The sequence below is a fragment of the Alexandromys fortis genome, unplaced genomic scaffold (assembly GCF_014885135.2).
Source record: "Alexandromys fortis isolate MF-2015 unplaced genomic scaffold, M_Fortis_MF-2015_v1.1 scaffold_267, whole genome shotgun sequence".
NCBI classification, from domain to species: Eukaryota; Metazoa; Chordata; class Mammalia; order Rodentia; family Cricetidae; genus Alexandromys; species Alexandromys fortis.
The window spans coordinates 1,229,535-1,246,895 of record NW_026068157.1 but is presented as its reverse complement, the minus strand read 5'-3'; the positions used below and the strand labels follow the sequence as shown (position 1 = coordinate 1,246,895).

The window sequence follows — 17,361 nt, the reverse complement described above, 5'->3', positions numbered from 1 at the left end:
TATTTATTTATTATGTATACAATATTCTGTCTGTATGCCTGAAGGCCAGAAGAGGGTGCCAGACCTCTTTATAGATGGTTGTGAGCCACCATGTGGTTGCTGGGAATTGAACTCAGGACCTTTGGAAGAGCAGGCAATGCTCTTAACCACTGAGCCATCTCTCCAGCCCCTGGCTTATTTCCTATCTTTTAATTCTTTAATTGGCAGGGAAAATGAACCCATTCTTGCACAGTATCAAGACAGTATCCTAGACAATATCAAGATAGATTCAGGAGAACCAGGAGTCTAGGGCCATTCTTGACTACAGAGTGAGTTCCAGGCCAACCTGGAATACATGGGAATTTGTCTAAAACAAACACAAGCAGATGGATAGACAGTTCAACAGTTAAGAGCACTGGCTGCTCTCACAAAAAGACCTGGGGTCAGTTCCCAACACCCACATGGACTCTAGTTACAAAACTATCCATAACTCTAGTTACAAAAGATCTGTCGCCCTCTTCTGGCCTCTGCTGGTAAACATGTGGTGTACTTAACATTCGGGAAGGCAAAACACTTACGCATATAACATAAAAATAAAATCTTGGGAGAAAAAAGCAGCCCGATGGTGGTACACGCCTTTAATCACAGCACTTGGGATGCAGAGGCAGGAGAAACTCTGAGTTCGAGGCCAGCCTGGTCTACAGAGCGAGTTTAACAGGGCTACACAGAGAAACCAAAACAAATACCAAAAAACAAAAAGTAAGGTTCAAAGCTGTAAGCTGTATACTGCTTCTACTCACTACTGTATCGTTGGCAACCACACTAACTGAACGCTTAATAAGTCTGTGCAGCGCTTGTTAAGTTACAAGTTAGACCAGAACGGATGCTCCATAGAGCCTTCAACGACCCAGTTTACCTCAAGAGTATGGTTTCCTGTCAGATTTGGAGGAAAAAAGTGAGTGCACCGTTTGGTGCGCTCTGCTCGCTTACTATAAGCAGTCAGCCAGGCACAACGTGAAGGCTTGCGCATACATTACTGTCGCACAAATAGCACCCCCGCTCCCACCACCCAGTCTCTACGAAGGCCATGAGAATCCTAGATGGAGTCAGCCTCTCTGGCCGGACTTGGGAGCCTGGGCGGGCGAAGCAGCCCAGGTCCAGGACCTGCTTGTGCTCACCTCTGTCGCGAGGCGACACTGTCTCACGACTTCCGGCTCCAGCCCGCCACAGGCTGCAGAACTACAATTCCCACAAACCTCAGCCCCGACCCGTTTCTTCTCTTCTTTCGTTTCTAACAAATCATACCTCAAGGATATCTGGAAAGTGTTTTCAATCTCCCAAATCATTTCTTGATGCAGGCGCTTCTGCTAACAAACTCCTTTTTACTGACGGTCACACCTCCCGCCTCTCTGCTTCTTTGAAACTACAATAACCAGAAGTCGCTGGGCCAAGCCTACAAGATGGGTTGCCTTGGAAACAGAAATGCCAGCTCTGGGGTTGGGAGTTGCGAAAGCAGTATTGCGATTGGTGGGGAGGTCTGTTTGCTTGCTTCCTCTTTGGTCACACCCCCTCTCCCTTTCTATTTTCTTATTTCTTTCCCCTGTTCTTCATTTTATTTTTTTCCTGTATAATAGTTCAAAGTCTCTGTTTGGTATTTTTTCATACAATTTTATTTTTCATGGTGTTACTCTTTTCCCCACCTCCTACGTTCTCCTCAAACCCCTTCCCAAACCTCGTATCCTTGCATCCTCAGTAGGCAAAAGGGCACATTTCAGAGTGCGGCAAGCGCATCAAGACGTGTGGTCTCCTCATGTCTTTTCAGGGGAATCCTTGGGTCCTCAAGTCTGGGCCAGCTGCACTGGGCAGTGTCATATAAGTTACAGGTATGAGACAGGAGAGGCATGTTAGGTCTGTTCCTCAGGTCCCAAGAGGTCTCCTGGGTGTTAGGTCCCAAACTCGGGACACGCGGCGAGGTGCCTACTTAGCATATCAGAGCAGACCTGGCCGCCAGGTTCCCCCAGCGTCCCTCAGTTCTTATCTGTCTCAGGATCCTCTTGGCGGGCACAGCCTGCGCTCTTCCATAAACTTCTCCAGCCCAGGGGCTGGGCTGCCCTTCTCCCAGCTAACCTTCCCTATAGAATCCAACCATTTTGGTTGCTTCGTCCCTTCCCCTCCTGGCCTCTTAGTCTGGCTCTCCCCTACCCCTTCTCCCATAGCTCAGGGTCATTTTCTCCCTGGCCTCTCCCAGATGTCCCTGCCTCTGACTCCCTTTTTCCTACACAAACTTTCACCTCCATCACACCAGGAGCAGTCAGTCATGCCCTTTCCTTTTTCGTTCTTTTTCTTTTTTCCGTTCACTGGATAGTGAATGCAACCTTTAGTCTGCCTACTTTCTAATCTCCCAGATAATGGCCCGCCTCACTCGTTGGATAGATGGAGGAACTTAGAAGGGGATGTGAGACTCTGAGCCGTACCTCTTCTTTGGAGCTTCCCACCCTGCACCCCCATTCTTGGGTTTCTTCTTTGGAGAAATGCTGTGTAGAACTTAAGTGCCCCCCCCCGCACCCGCCCAGTATCCAGTTCAGGGTTCTCAAGTGAGGAACGTGGTGCTTGAACCTGTTTTCCCGTCTGTGAAATGAAATCACAGTATTCGAGAACGGTATTCCTCACAGTGACCGTTCAGATGTCGCGGCTGATGCTCATCGCTGTCGGTCTTGACACTTCCTTTCCTCTGGGCACTTGGTGTGTTCACGCGAAGTGTGGATGTGTTGAATCGTGCGGCTGCCACGCTTTCTCCTGTGCGAACACCAATGGCTGTGTTCTCGCTAAGGGATGCTATAGGGTCTGGTGTCGGGTCTGCCCAGTCACTGAGCCAAGAGTGTCCTCAAGGATCACCTTGGTGAGGTGTGAGGTGGCTCCGGAAGTGCCTTGGGTGGGAGTTATGATTTGATATGAGAGAACCAGAAATGACTAGGGTTTCTTAAGAGGCTTAGGACGAGCTTTCCCCTTTAAGTGGGATTTCTACAGAGATTCCTAAAAATCTCAGGTCCGCAGCTTGGGCGGGAGTAAGGCCTTGAGCAATGATCAACTGTGCAGGAGTTCCCGAGCACGGCTAGGAGAAGCTTCAACCGGACTCCAGGAGGGACGCTCTTCCTTCTCTGCGTCCACCACCGTCCCCCACCCCACGCCCCGGGTCACTAGGTCTCCAGACAGGCGGGCACGTGTCACGCCGGAGGCTGGCCGGTGCGAGCTCGCGACTGCGCGCGGTGTGATGCGCGTGGGGACCCACTGCGCCCGAGGTGTGGGACGCTGCGAGGAGAAGCACCCGGGATGGACACACACCGCAGGGTCGCGACCCGGAGCCCGGGGGGGGGGGGGGAGCGCGCACACGCGTCCGCAGATGAGCACGCCTCTCCCCGCGCAAGCTGTGAAATTTGTGAGGGGCGTGGCCTCGCTCTGTCTCCCGGGCTCTGATTGCGTGAGCGTCAGAGGGCGTGGCTCCGCGCTCCCGGGGTAGCCCCCGGGGGCGGGGCCACACTCCTCTACGTGTTGCTTGCGGTAAGGAGGGAGGGACAGCCCTGGAGGGGGACCCCTGCGGGTCCGGGCGGCGAGTGCGCAGGCGCGGGGGCTCAGTCGCTGGCAGTTCTGTCGCAGCTGTGAGGCTGAGGACAGCTGGGAGGCAGGTGAGGGACTGGCTGACCGCGAGCGAGGTTTCCGTGGAAATGATTGCTGACGTGTGTGTGTGTGTGTGTGTGTGTGTGTGTGTTTGTGTGTGTGTGTGTGCGTGTGCGTGTGCGTGTGCGCGCGGCCGGTCTGCGTGGGTCGAGCACTCTTGAACTCCTCTCTTGATCCGAGTTGATTCGGTGCACTCCTAAAGCCCCGTGTACGGTTGGCATGGCCCGTGGGGTGGACCTGGTGTGAGGATCCGTCAGGTGACTCCACGTGTGTGTGTTTATGTGTTTGTGTGTGTGTGTGTTTGTGTGTGAGAATGGCGGGGAGGGAGGAGAGAGGGAGGGAAGAGTGGGGGAGAAGAGAAATGGAGACTGAGTAGGCCTGTGGGCCTCAAGAAGCAGGTGCGTGTGCCAACTGCGTAATCTGTGGCGTGCGAAAAGGATTTGGGAGCACAGTTGTGAACATCTCCGTTGTACCCGTGAGCGAGTGTGACAGACCGATGGGGCTGTTTGTCACAGTCTGGGGGTGCGCGGTCTGTGAGGCCCAGGAACAGGTGCCTGATTTGTGGCGTCATGGTGAGAAAAGGAAGCCCCCCGCAGGCTGGAGGGGCCGTGGGCACACAATTCTGAGTCTCTGTTGTCGCTAGCAGTGCGTGTGCGAGAGCGTGTGTGTGTGTGAGAGAGAGGGGGGGGGTAGGGAGGGAGGGAGGGAGAGAGAGAGAGAGAGAGAGAGAGAGAGAGAGAGAGAGAGAGGAAGCTATTGATCACAGTTTAGAGATACTGTGCGCCACCAGATGTCTGAGGCTTTGTTGAATGTGTGCCAGTGTGTGATTGATTGTGCCTTATTTCATTTGTTACTGTGGCAACGGGCTCCTCTAGAGCAGGAGATGTGATGGCTACTCTGGGAAACTGAACCTGTTAAGGATGAGACTTGGTTCTGTACAACAGCCCATCAAAGCGTCGATGGGAGGCTAAAGGAATAACAAATGAAAGGCCCGGAGTGCCGCCTGGGACATAGTGAGTGCGGTGTAGGTAGGGTCTGGCCTTTGTTGTAGTTCTGGGAGTGCGGGTTTTGCGCTGTGCTGTTGACCTGTGTCCAGGTAGGATTGTGCGGAATCCAAGAAGAATTTGTGTCTGCTTTGGAATTTGGCCATCTTCCACCTCCAGCAGATGTTCTGGTCTCTCTGATTCGAGCACTGATGCATCCCCCACCCCTTCTACCCCTAGGCAAGCATTTGCCTTCTTGGTGTCTGCCCAAGTATGGTTCTGAAGCCTACCCTGACCTGCGGAACCTGTTGTGTGTCTTCCTAATCTGGGTATCTGGAGGGAGATAAATGGAGGTGGTGGGGGTAGGCGCAGAGGGCCTGGGGCCAGCCACCTTTATCCAGTAGCACATTGGGTGGACAGTCACAGAACCCTTTTGGGGTGACCTTGTTGAGTCTCCTCAGGCATCATCAACAAGCCCTTCATTTCATCCCAGCCATGTTTTTGCAGCTTTGATCACTGACAGAAGAAGCAACCATTCATTGGGTCTATAACCTGAAAGGAAAGAACAGAAGATAATGTTGCTGCTGTAACAAATTGCCCTCAGGTTTAATGGTTTCAAAGCTTTATGTATACTCAGTATTTACTAATCTTTTAAATAATTAATCCAACCAGTAATTATTACTATTACTCTTTAACTACTGCCTGTCCCACAAAGAGAGAAGCATAATAAATCTAGCTTCCTGAGAAGATGGCTTCCCATGAACAGTATAGATCATCTTGAAATTCTTGTTTAGCATCAAAACTTAGCTAAGCTTAGCTTTTGTTCCACTTACCTCTCTTCACCGTTTGTAGAGGGAAGTGTTCATGCTTCTAGTTTCAGCTCCTTCTGTGTCTTCACATCACAGAAAGAGTGTTGCATAAACAAACAAAGATCTGTACAGATCTGCTCTAAATAGCACCGGGTGTGAGGCTGGCATTCTTTGAGGGTGTTTAGGGGTAAACTGTCATCAGACCTAAACTTATTTTCAAGTGACTCCATTTTTTTTTTGAAGGATGTAGGACACGTTACTATTCAGTAAAGAGTTAGACTATTTTCTTTTTCTCCAGATTTCCTGCTTTCCCAGTAGGGGATTAGTTTGTCCCTGTTTCCTCTCTCTTGGAAGGCACACGTTTTAGAGGCTGTGTTCGCTCTGCTGTCTCTTTACAGTGTCCTGTCAGCACTGGGAGATGGAATCCCACTTCTGTCAGCACACACGAGCATATTCAGGATGGATTAGCGGTCAGTCCACAGGTGTGGAGTCTCTGCTCTTGTTTTTTGAGACAGGGTCTCATGAATCCAAGGCTGGCTCCAGCTTGCTGTGTAGCCCAGGAAGTGTTGCCTCTACCTCCCAGTGCTGGGAAGCTGCCACCACGCCCAGTTCATGTGGTGCTGGAAACAGTTTTTTTTGTGTGCTAGGCAAGTCCTCACCCTCCTGAGCAGCATCCACATCCCAGTCAAGATCCCTGCTCTTGATCCCACGCCGAGCATGCACTTGTGTGTGGGTTTGTGATATTAACTAAGTAAACAGTGATCAGCCAGTGCCCTGCTGTGGATAGAGCTTAGTCCTGGAGTGCTTGCCTAGCATACACAAGGCTCTAGTTTCAGTCTGCAGCACTGCAAAGTAAGTAATTATATAGTTGAGGAAATAATAAGAGTTCTGAATAAAAAAGAACAGTGCAATAATGTATTGTTTGTAATATATGGAGCAGTGTCTGAAAACATAAGAGGCATATAAACTTAAATATTCCAGTAGCTACATTTTTAAAAAGACATAAATTTATTATTAATATTAGTTACATCTTGTTTGCCTTAGTGCATCTATAGCAATTTTCATTGTAGATATGTACTAATACATCTAAACCAATTTTCATTGCAGATAAAAATTGCGCTTACATTACTCTGTGCTTACATTTCATAAACCTTGCCTTGGAAAAATGGTTACACCAAGTTAGTGCAAATATATATGTGAGTTTTATTGTAATTAATCCAATACCAGTCTTGCTTTCTCTATGGCTACCAAAGCAGTTTATATGCAATGCTGCCACCTCCAAATTTTGTTACAGAGTCTGGTTAGTCTCTCTGCTCAGCTCCTCTCACCTTTCCCCTAGAAATATCTTATCACAGAAACCGCTCACCGCCACCTTCGCGATCTGGTTCCACCAGCCGTTCTCACCTCACTCTGCCTTAGCACACAGCCTTCTATCCCTCTAGACATCAAGCCTGTCCAGCACAGTACCTTGGCTCTACCCTGTGCCCTGTGGCTCACATGTTCACCACATTCAGACCTCAGCTCACTGTTGCCTCCTCGGAGAGGCCTTTCCTGACTACCACGTCACTCCTCACTCCGGTCCCCTATCCTGGTCCTCATTTCACCCTCTAGGGTATGTATGTGCAGTCACGCCTAGTTTCTGTTACAGCAGCTGTGGAGCCCAAGGCTAAGTGCCTGCTGGTTCATATCTCTCGAGCAGCTGAGCCACTGGCCCCAGCACCTGCTTTCTTTAGGCAGCTTCTCTGGGTGTAGTAGCTCTGAGTAGGGCAGTGAACAGAACAGTCAGGATCCCTGTTCTTGACCTAAGTCACTACGTGCCGTGTGGACTTGTTTTCCTTGCCTGAACAAATGGTACATGGGAGCACGTACCTTCCTGCTTTAACTCTCATGGTAGAGCCTGGCACCAGCAGTCACCAGTCAGAAGAAGGGCTGGGTGTCTGCATAGTCTTCATCTTTGTCCTGATCAGGAGCCTGCTGTGATTGTAGAGGCGGAGTGTTGTGTGATTTCCTCCTTGCCCCTCCCCAATCCTGAGAGCAGGACACAACACATACACACACATACACAAACCACCACACACATACACAACCTAAGAGTGGGACACACACACATGCACACACACAAACCACCATACATACAAACCCTAAGAGGGGGGATACACATACACACACATGCACACACACAAACCACCACCCTAAGAGGGGGATACACATACACACACATGCACACCCTAAGAGGGGGATACACATATACACACAAACCACACACACACACATACACACCCTAAGAGTGGGACACACACACACACTCACAATGGATGGACAGACAGACAGACTTGTTCCCACCTTTGCCTATGGAGAGGGGACTGGGGACTGGGAACTTTGGGGTCTCTCCAAAGGCCATTGAGTTTCATGATCTCTCTTTTCTGCCAGCACTCTGCCTCAGCCTCTGAATGTGGATCATCAAAGTTGGGGGGAAAAGATGCCTGCAGCACGAGGGAAATCAAAGTCCAAGGTGAGTGGTGACCCCTCCCATGTGCTCCATTCTGTCTATAAGATGTGGCCCATTGGTTTGCTTTCTGGAGATTTCCTACCTGTGGGAGATTGATGCGGCACCTGGTGGTCCTCCCGTTTCTATGGAGATGGGACTTGAGAAGTAACCAGCACTCAGAAAGCTTCTGTGGGTCCCATTTCCTTTCCTCTGTGTTCACGGTCCATTCAGCATCTGCAGGGGCTCTGCAGGACTCAGCGTTGCCCTCCCCAGAAAGAATATGAGAGCTCTGTAGTTTCTTTGGCCGGGATGAGTACCCAGGTGGGACCCACTCAGCCGAAGGGGTAGGTGCGTATGTGCCAGATTAATCCAGTTGTATCACTTTGTTGTTCCTTGTAAAACCAATACTCACATGGAAGAAGTGTGCCTGGTTAAGGTACAAGAATGAGGAGTATAATTTGGAAACGAGAAAGAGGGGTAAACAAGTCTTTTGACTGACCTGCTTCACCACTGGAGATGACCAGATGAGCGTCACAGCAACTCAAGGGCAGTTTCTATAATTTCCAGCCAGGCGGTGGTGGCACACACCTTTAAGCTCATCACTTGAGAGGCAGAGTCATGTGGATCTCTGTGAGTTCAAGGCCAGCCTGGTTTACAGAGTTCCAGGACAGCCAAGGCTGCACAGAGAAACCCTGTCTGGGGACGTTGCTCAGATTGCTTGACTAGGATGCATAAACCCTGAGTTCGATCCCCTGCACCCTTCCTATAAATAGAGTGAGGTGGAGCATGCCTGTAACTCAGTACTCAGGGGACAGAGACAGGAACTTTGGCTACACAGTGAGTCCAGGCTAGCCTTGGATACGTGAGGCCCCGTCTCACGCTAACAAAACACATGTGCCTGTTCTCTCTCGCTGCCCCAATAACTATACATCAAAATACATTCCCTGTCGTTTCTGACTTGGTCAGGGCTCAGCCACAATACGGAGTAGCTGGGTCTTCTGCTTCGGTTTCCCAGAACCAAAATCAAATTGTTGACTAACTATATTTTCATTAGGGGCGTAGATTCTCTTCTGGATATGTTTGTATTAACAAAATTCGGTTCATTTTTGCATTTTGTACATTCCTCACCTCCCCTATTTTCATGGGAGCAGTAGTCAAGCAAGCCAGAGCAAGACCTAGGTAGTCTGTGTAAGGGTTTCTGGAGCTGAGGAGAATGACAGCAAGTGCGTGTGCTTGCCATTCAATCAGGATCCAGACTTAAAAAGCAAGGTGCTGGCCGGCGAGATGGCTCAGCAGGTAAAGGTCACCCGAGGTTGATTCTCAGGACCCACACTGTGGACGGAGAGAACCAACTTGCCCTCCATGTTGTCCTCGGAGACCCACCTGCACCATGGCACACCCCCTGCCTCCCCAAGGTCACACATAAAGGCCTGATTGAACAGTGTGCGTAAGTAATCCCACAGCTGGGGAGGTAGAGAGAGGGAGCTCACTGTCTGATCACTGTCAGAACTGGTGACCGCCACGTTCAGTGAGAGGCCCTGCTTTGAAAAGCAAGGTGGAGAGAAGCTGAGGAAGATGTTGATTGCCGGCCTCTGTTCTCCGTGCACATGAGCATATATGCACCCTCACACATGCGTACACAGAAGTGAGCATGTGCATACATCCCCAGACACACGCACATCTTCCTTTGCTGCCTTGAGCCAGTGATAACCTGATTAAAGAGTGTTTGGGTTTGTTTATTTTGAAGGAGCCAGACTATGTGATTGCACCCTTGATTTAGTAAATGTGTGAACTGCAATAGTTTACCTCATCTCTCTAGGCCTTAGTCTCCTCATTTGTAGCATTTCTATGTTCCTCTTGGCAATGGTTCACAACCACTAAGGATGAATACCGAGTGAACCAGATACTTAGAGAAAAAAAAAATGCCTTAACTATAAAAACCAGAAAAACCAAATTCCTTTGTTATTTTATTTATTGTTTTTGTAAAGAGTTACTCATTTATATGTATACAGCGTTCTGCTTGCTGGCAGGCGAGGAAAAGGCGCCAGATCTCATTATAGATGGTTGTGAGCCACCATGTGGTTGCTGGGAATTGAACTCAGGAAGAATAGCCAGTGCTCTTAACTGCTGAGCCATCTCTCCAGTCCAGTCCTCTGATTTTGAATGCATGCAGCATAATTAAATTTATTTCGTACCTCTGCCTCTTTGGTCACAGAGCTCCTGTCATGACATGTCTCATGTATTTGCTATTTTCTCTACCACGCAGAGGGAACTTTTTTTTCTAATTTTTTTATTGTTTTTATTGAACTATATAGTTTTCTCCACTCCCCTCCCTTCTTTTACTCTCCCCTTCTACCCTCTACCATGGTCCTTATGTTCCCAATTTACTCAGGAGAGCTTATCTTTTGCAGAAGGACTTTTTGAAGCTCATGGTTGAATAGACATAACTTTATTCATTTCAGGCATCGGTGACGTTTGGGGACATAGCCATCTACTTCTCGCGGGAAGAATGGGAATGGCTGAGTCCCACTCAGAAGGATTTGTACGAAGATGTCATGTTGGAGAACTATCAGAATCTGGTCTCTCTTGGTAAGGTGTCATGCTCCCCTCTCTCACCCTTTCAGTAATCCATAACCTACTGTGAAGGGCATGTGTCAGTCTGTCTGCTCAGGAAAAGGGAAGCCACTTAAGTTGTATGCATCTCTTTTTAATGACTCGTGTGTGTGTGTGTGTGTGTGTGTGTGTGTCTGCCTAGGTCTCCATCTAAATTATACAGTTGGTTGATTTTTACTGTAATCACAGAATTAGACATCAGTTACCATGGTCAATTTTAGGACTTTAGAGTTTTCATTACTCTCCAAAGAAACTCTGTAATCAAGAGCAATTCATTTCCAGTGTCCATGTAGCCCTCGAGAGTGGGCAATCCCTAGCTCTCATCTGTCTCTTTGGATTTGCCAGTCTGAGCCTTGTGTGCAAATGGGATCATAAACACACAGCCTTTTCTCTCTTAGCATAATGTTTGAGGTTCACCCCTGTTTCAGCACATATCAGTACTTTGTTCTGGTTCATTACTGAGTAATTACATTGTCTTTGTCTCATTTATCTTTTATTAGCAGGTAGGTATTTGGGTTGTTGTACTTTTAATGAATTGCTGATGTGGGCAGTCATGAACAGGTTTTTGCATTTTTTTTTTGTTTTTTGTTTTTCAAGACAGGGTTTCTCTGTGTAACAGCTCTGGCTGGCCTAGAACTCACTCTGTAGATCAGGCCGGCCTTGAGCTCACAGAGATCCTCCTGCCTCTGCCTCCCAGATTAAAGTCATGCACCACCACTACCTAGCTTCATGAACAAGGATTGGGGGTGTATATTTTTATTTCTCTTGGCTATAAATTTATGAATGGAATTGGTGGGTCATTTATAAACCACACTTTCTTATAATTTGTATATTTTATTTTACGTGTACGAGTGTTTTGCCTGCATGTTTGTATGTATGTACACCATGTGCCTGCCTGATGCCTGTGGAGGCCAGAAGAAGGCATCAGATCTCCTAGGTATGACTTGAACATCTGAAACCTCAAAGCCTACCCCCCTCCCCAGTGACACATTTCCTCCACACCTAATAGTGCCTTTCCCTATGGATCTATTAAGGGCCATTTTTATTCAAACCACCACAAACTCTGACTGGCAAATCTGGCAAAGGAGATGTTTAGATTGCAGAGCTTGGGGCCATGTAAGATCAAATTCTTTCACTTTTTAAATCCTTAATGGGTCCAAGTTGCTGTTTTTTTTGGTTATTTGTGTGTGTGTGTGTGTGTGCATGTGCATATGTGAAAGTTAATTTCTTGTATAGAAATTATTGTATATAGCTACATTATTTGCTTCTTTAATCCTTTTTAAAATTAGTTGTTTATTTTTATTTTATGTCCATTGACATTTTGCCTGCATGTATGTCTGTGTGAGGGTATCGGATCCTGGAGTTACAGACAGTTGTGTGCTGCCATGTAGGTGCTGGGGATTGAACCTGGGACCTCTGGATAAGCAGCCAGTGCTTATAACCACTGAGCCATCTCTCCAGTGTTTATTTCTTGCTTCTGTACACTTTTGGCCTCAAAGCCTTGAGTGGAGGCACAGCATAACAATGGGTCACAGAATGGTGGCGGTTTAGAGTGAGCTGAAGGATGATCACTTACAGCCTTGTCCCAAGAGCATTTGACCCTATGTTCAGAAAAGTAATTTATTCTGTAGAATCAGTGTCTTGGGGCTTCAGTTGCTGTAAAGAGACACCATGACCCCGGCAACTCTTAGAAAGAAAAGCATTTAATTGGGGCTGTCTAAGAGTTCAGAGGTTTAGTCCATTATCATCATGACGAGAAAGATGGTGGCTGGAGAGGTAGCTTAGAGTTCTACATCTGGGTGGGCAGGCAGCAGGAAGAGAGAGAGTGCCACTGGCATGTCATGGGCATCTGAAACCTCAAAGCCCCTTCCCCAGTGACACACTTCCTCCAACAAGTCCACACCTCCTACTAGTGCCACTTCCAAAGGGCTATGGTGGCCATTTTCATGTAAACCACCACAGTTAGTTTAAACGCTATTGTATATAACTCAGTTTTCCTCTTCTCTTTATAACATTTTTAAGCCATCTCTCACATTTAACCTTCAGCACAGAATAGTCTGACACCAGAGGGATGGAGGTTATTCCAGCACCAAACAATTCTTACTTAGATATTGGACAGACTTTGCAATTCTGACACTACTTACCTGGGTCAGTGTCAGAGCCAAAGATTAATTATAATGGGATCTGATTCCCTCTTCTGATGTTTGTCAAGACAGGTCACTCATATACATAAAATAACTAAATATTAGAAAGAAAGAAAAGGGGATTCAGGAGAGATTCAGGGGAAAGAGTGCAGAATGCCTTCTTTAGGAATGCTGCTCCCCACATGTTCAGCGGCCTCTGTGCTCTCTGAACTCCTGCTTTGGGCTTATAAAGACCTCATTGCATCGGTTTGATTGGTCAGTCTCTCACTAGCCCTCTTGTGAGGTTAGGGGACTGGATGGAGGTCCAAGCTTGAATCATTGTTGGTTTGTTGATTTCTCTGGCCCAACCTGAAAAGCTCCCCTGTGCACTTGCTATCATTAGGATTGAGAGACCCTAGAAATGACCATGTCTACCTTCTTCCCTGAAATGAAATAAATGAAATTTATGCCCCGACAATGCTGAAGCATGCATGGGCAGCCCATATATGGAGGTTCTATGGAACTTGTCCTTATTGGGTTTTATGGTCAAAGTTAATGAGGACTACTGACCAGGTCTCTTCCTCAAGAGGGCACCAGATCTCACTAAAGATAGCTGTGAGCTACCATGTGGTTGCCGGGTATTGAACTCAGGACCTTTGGAAGAGCAGGCAGTGCTCTTAACTGCTGAGCCATCTCTCCACCTTCTTCCCTACCCTACCTCCACTCTTCAGCTGCCCCTCACATTCTGTGTATTTCCATTGTGATGACAAACACACATTTTATTGACACAGGGCATGGCTCCTATTTCAAGTGGTGCCCACATAATGACCAGTTCCCTTATTTGTCCTGTGTCCAGGTCTTGCCTGCCGGAGGCCGAATATCATCACCTTGTTGGAGAAAGGGAAAGCACCATGGATGGTAGAGCCATCAAGACGGCGCCGGGGCCCTGGTGAGTGACTGAGGGCCAAGGCCTAGGTCTTATCCTTCAGGTTGCAGAAGGATGCACGAGCAGTACATTCACTGGGCTGTCTGTAAACCACAGAATACGTCATACACGGTCCTGAGAGTTGGTAATTCTAAGAGGAAGACTGTAGTAGATGTAGTATCTGGTGACAACCTACTTCCTTCTTATTGTGTTGTCATAGGGCCAGAAGGGTGAGGGAACACTATAAGGACACTAATCCCCGCCTGAGGGCTTCAACCCCAAAACCTGATTGAGTTCCAAGAGCCTTTACCAGGTATCCTATTAGAGAAGTGAGCATTCTGCCTGGGATAGTTGTTAGAACAAGTGCCTGCCCCTTTAAGGCAGTGGTCATTCTTAAGAGGCCAGCTCCCACCACCTGAAGAAACTCAGCTCCAGCTTGAACCCTTCCCTAGGGCAGAGAGTTAAGGAGCCATTCTGTGCTGTGGTCTCTGTAGCGGCTAAAGTATGTCTTAGCCAGTGCCAGGAACCTTCCATGCTTTTGATCAGATATACAACATAAATCATGTGATATAAAACTTCCTGCTACTCCTTGAAATATTATAAAAGTCATATTTTCTGGGTTTGAGAGAGTTCTCTAAAGATTGCTCTGGGTACTTCTCTGAAGAGGCTCCTCTGGCCTCCTCCCAGCCACACATCTCATGGTTCTTGTCTCGGAGGCTCTCATTGTGTGAGTGCTCTCCCTCCTCCCATCTTCTCTCCCTGTCTCCTACTCTCACTTGAAAAGAAGATCCTCTCCAGGTAAATCCTCTTCTTCCATTTAAGACCCCAAATGATGTTTGGTTCTCACATACACTGAACCATTTACTATCCCACACTCTTCAGGCCTTGAGGTCTGATTGTGATCTCGAGACTTTCCTAATAAACTTTACTTCATAGTGGTGTGTGCCTCGTATCTGTATTCAACAGTCACGAGGGCGCTTCTTCTTTGAGATGTTACCTGAGAGCTCTCCTCTACACAAGACAAAGCCTCAGGCCTGTGCGAAGAGCTCAGGTATAAGACCTTAGGGCGAGAATAACAAATGTTCTTTTAGTCTCTGCTTGGTGCCAGGTACGCTTTGAGGTCATTTCCTCCCAGCAGGCTGTAGTGGGTGGAATTAGTACCGTGGCATCATAGGTGAACGGGACACTGCCATCCAGAGAGGTCCTGTGACTTGATAGACCCAGAATCAGGGCTCAGTCTACCTTTGTACCCAGAAATTCAGGTCTTCATCCTCCTTTCTCTGAAACCCCATGTCTGTGCTTTCTCATTTGTGATCAGAAGAGGTATCGGCTGGTCTCTGGGTGACAACACTCTTGATAATGCTCAGATTTGAATGATTCTGTTATTTCTTAAAAAGTGTTCATCATGCCAGGCATGGTGGCACACTCCTTTAATCCCAGGACTCGGGGAGGCAGAGGCAGGCTGATCTCTGAGTTTGAGGCCAGCCTGGTCTATAGAGGGAGTTCTATTACACAGCAAAACCCCATCTCCCGAACAAAACCAAACCAAACCAAAATGTTCATCTCTTCTGTAACATTTCGTTTTGGCTGCTAGTCAGTGACTTCCCTCGGCAGATAAATTCCTCTTTGGCTGTCCCAGGTAGACATCATTTAGTTTGAGTCTTTGAGCTAGGTACAAACCAGGGAGAAAGGCCACTGATGTGCAGCCTTTGGTGACTGAGAGCGTCTAAGTGTGTTTTATCACTTCTCAGTCACTAACAGATACTGAGTGCAGCATAAAGAGAAGTTCAATTTGGTTCATGATTTTGATAGGTTCAGTGCAGGGTGGACTGGATTCATTGTGTTTAGGCCCAAGGGGAGGCATAGTGGTGGGAATGTGGAGCAAGGATGGCTCAGTCACATGATTGCCAGGAGGGGTCTGGGGACAAGGTGTATCTTTTCCAGACACACCCCTGTAACCTACTTCCTCCACCTGGGTCCAACTTTTCTTTTTTTTAAATTTGTTTCTTTGTTTTTTTGAGACACGGTTTCTCTGTAGATTTGGAGCCTGTCCTGGAACTAGCTAGCTCTTGTAGACCAGGCTGGCTTGGAACTCACAGAGATCTACTTGTCTCTGCCTTCTGAGTACTGGGATTAAAGGTGTGTGCACCACCGCTCAGCTAGGTGCAACTCTTACTTCTTACTCTCTACCACCTCTCAATAATGCCAGCATATTAGGAATCTATCAAGGGATTAATCTGCCACTGAAAGCATATGGGTCCTTATTGTCTAATCCCCTGTTAGCGATTAGACCCACCAGCTAAGGACCAAAGTCTTCAATACACAAGCCCTTCTGGGGAATGTTTTCATGTCCAAACCCCAGGAAGTTATGTAATACAAAGAAGCCAGAGCAATACCAACCTGTCAGGCAAGGTGTAGCTGCTGGTACAGCGGTGCCAGGAAGGTTATGAAGGTAACCAGACACTTTCTGATTGGGTTTGAGCCCTGTTCCCCTAGGGGGAGTTTATGTCTTGTACTATAATCTTGCTCAAGAGTTTATGGCTCAAAAGTCAAGGACTCTGGGGAATGGGGACAGCTATTACTATTTTTTTTAAGAGAAGATGTTGGCACAATGTAAATGGAAGGTCCTATCTTCATTTTCCATCTTCATCTTGACACGAGAAGAAATGTTTTTATATGACATAATGCTGTTTTAAGTCACAGATGAAATTTAGCCATGTTACATAAGTTTCAGAAAAAGCAAAAGTTAACAACTAAGGCTACCTAGTTGTCGATAAGTAATTTTTACAAAAGTAATGGTCATGGCTGTGCACAGTTTGTATAGTTTGCTTTTGTCACTTTGTATTTCGTTTCCATTTGGATTCTAATTTCTTATTAATAGGAGTGCAGTTATGTAAGTTGTTCATTTTAGTTTTGTCCCCCTTTGTTGTTTTGAGTCATAGAAGTATAGCATGAGGGCCTGCTTGTGGGGGTTTCTGTCCTGCCCAGTTCCCACAGCTGGTAAGTCCCAAAGAAGTTCACACAGAGAGTCTATATTAATGATAAACTGATTGGCCCATTAGCTCAGGCTTTGTATTAGCTCTTATAACTTATATTAGCCCATTATTCTAATATATGCTAGCAACATGGCTCAGTACCTTTTTCAGTGGGGCAGGTCACATCCTGCTTCTTCCGTGGTCTGGGTAGGACTGGGGAGGGGGGTGGAAGCTTCTTCTTCCCAGAATACTCCTGTTCTCTCTGCCCCACCTCTACTTCCTGTCTGGTTTTCCCGCCTATACTTCCTGCCTGGCTATCGGCCAATCAGCGTTTATTTAAAACATAATGGACAGAATATAGAATTGTCCCACACCACTTAGAAGTGTGATTAGATTCAAGGGTCATTCTCTGGAGATCTCCAAGTTGCTTTCCTGTTGCAGTGTTGCCAGGAAACCACCAACTGCAGCAGCCTCTCTAGGGCTGGATCCCAGCTGCCTCTCTAGGGATGGATCCCAGCTGCCTCTCTAGGGATGGATCCCAGCTGCCTCTCTAGGGCTGATTCTCAGCAGCCTCTCTAGGGATGGATCCTCAGCAGCCTCTCTAGGGCTGGATCCCAGCTGCCTCTCTAGGGCTGGATCTGAGCAACCTCTCTAGGGCTGGATCCCAGCTGCCTCTCTAGGGCTGGATCCCAGCAGCCTCTCTAGGGCTGGATCCCAGCTGCCTCTCTAGGGATGGATTCTCAGCAGCCTCTCTAGGGCTGGATCCCAGCAGCCTCTCTAGGGATGGATCC

General features: G+C 47.6%; 1 protein-coding gene across 2 annotated transcripts in view; it reads left to right on the top strand.

Annotated features, from left to right (window-relative positions):
• The first annotated feature begins 3,544 nt into the window (after positions 1–3,544).
• Positions 3,545–17,361, top strand: part of Znf667 (zinc finger protein 667) — a 21,220-nt gene continuing 7,403 nt past the window's right edge. The window contains exons 1-4 of one of the 2 annotated variants that reach the window (XM_050127517.1): positions 3,545–3,662; positions 7,877–7,958; positions 10,397–10,523; positions 13,527–13,619. In XM_050127517.1, coding sequence (XP_049983474.1) covers positions 7,926–7,958; positions 10,397–10,523; positions 13,527–13,619 — 253 coding nt within the window. In that variant the 5' untranslated portion in view covers positions 3,545–3,662; positions 7,877–7,925. Of the gene's footprint in view, positions 3,663–3,792; positions 3,912–7,876; positions 7,959–10,396; positions 10,524–13,526; positions 13,620–17,361 lie in introns of those variants that run through there. The other variant, XM_050127518.1, reaches the window with a different exon arrangement.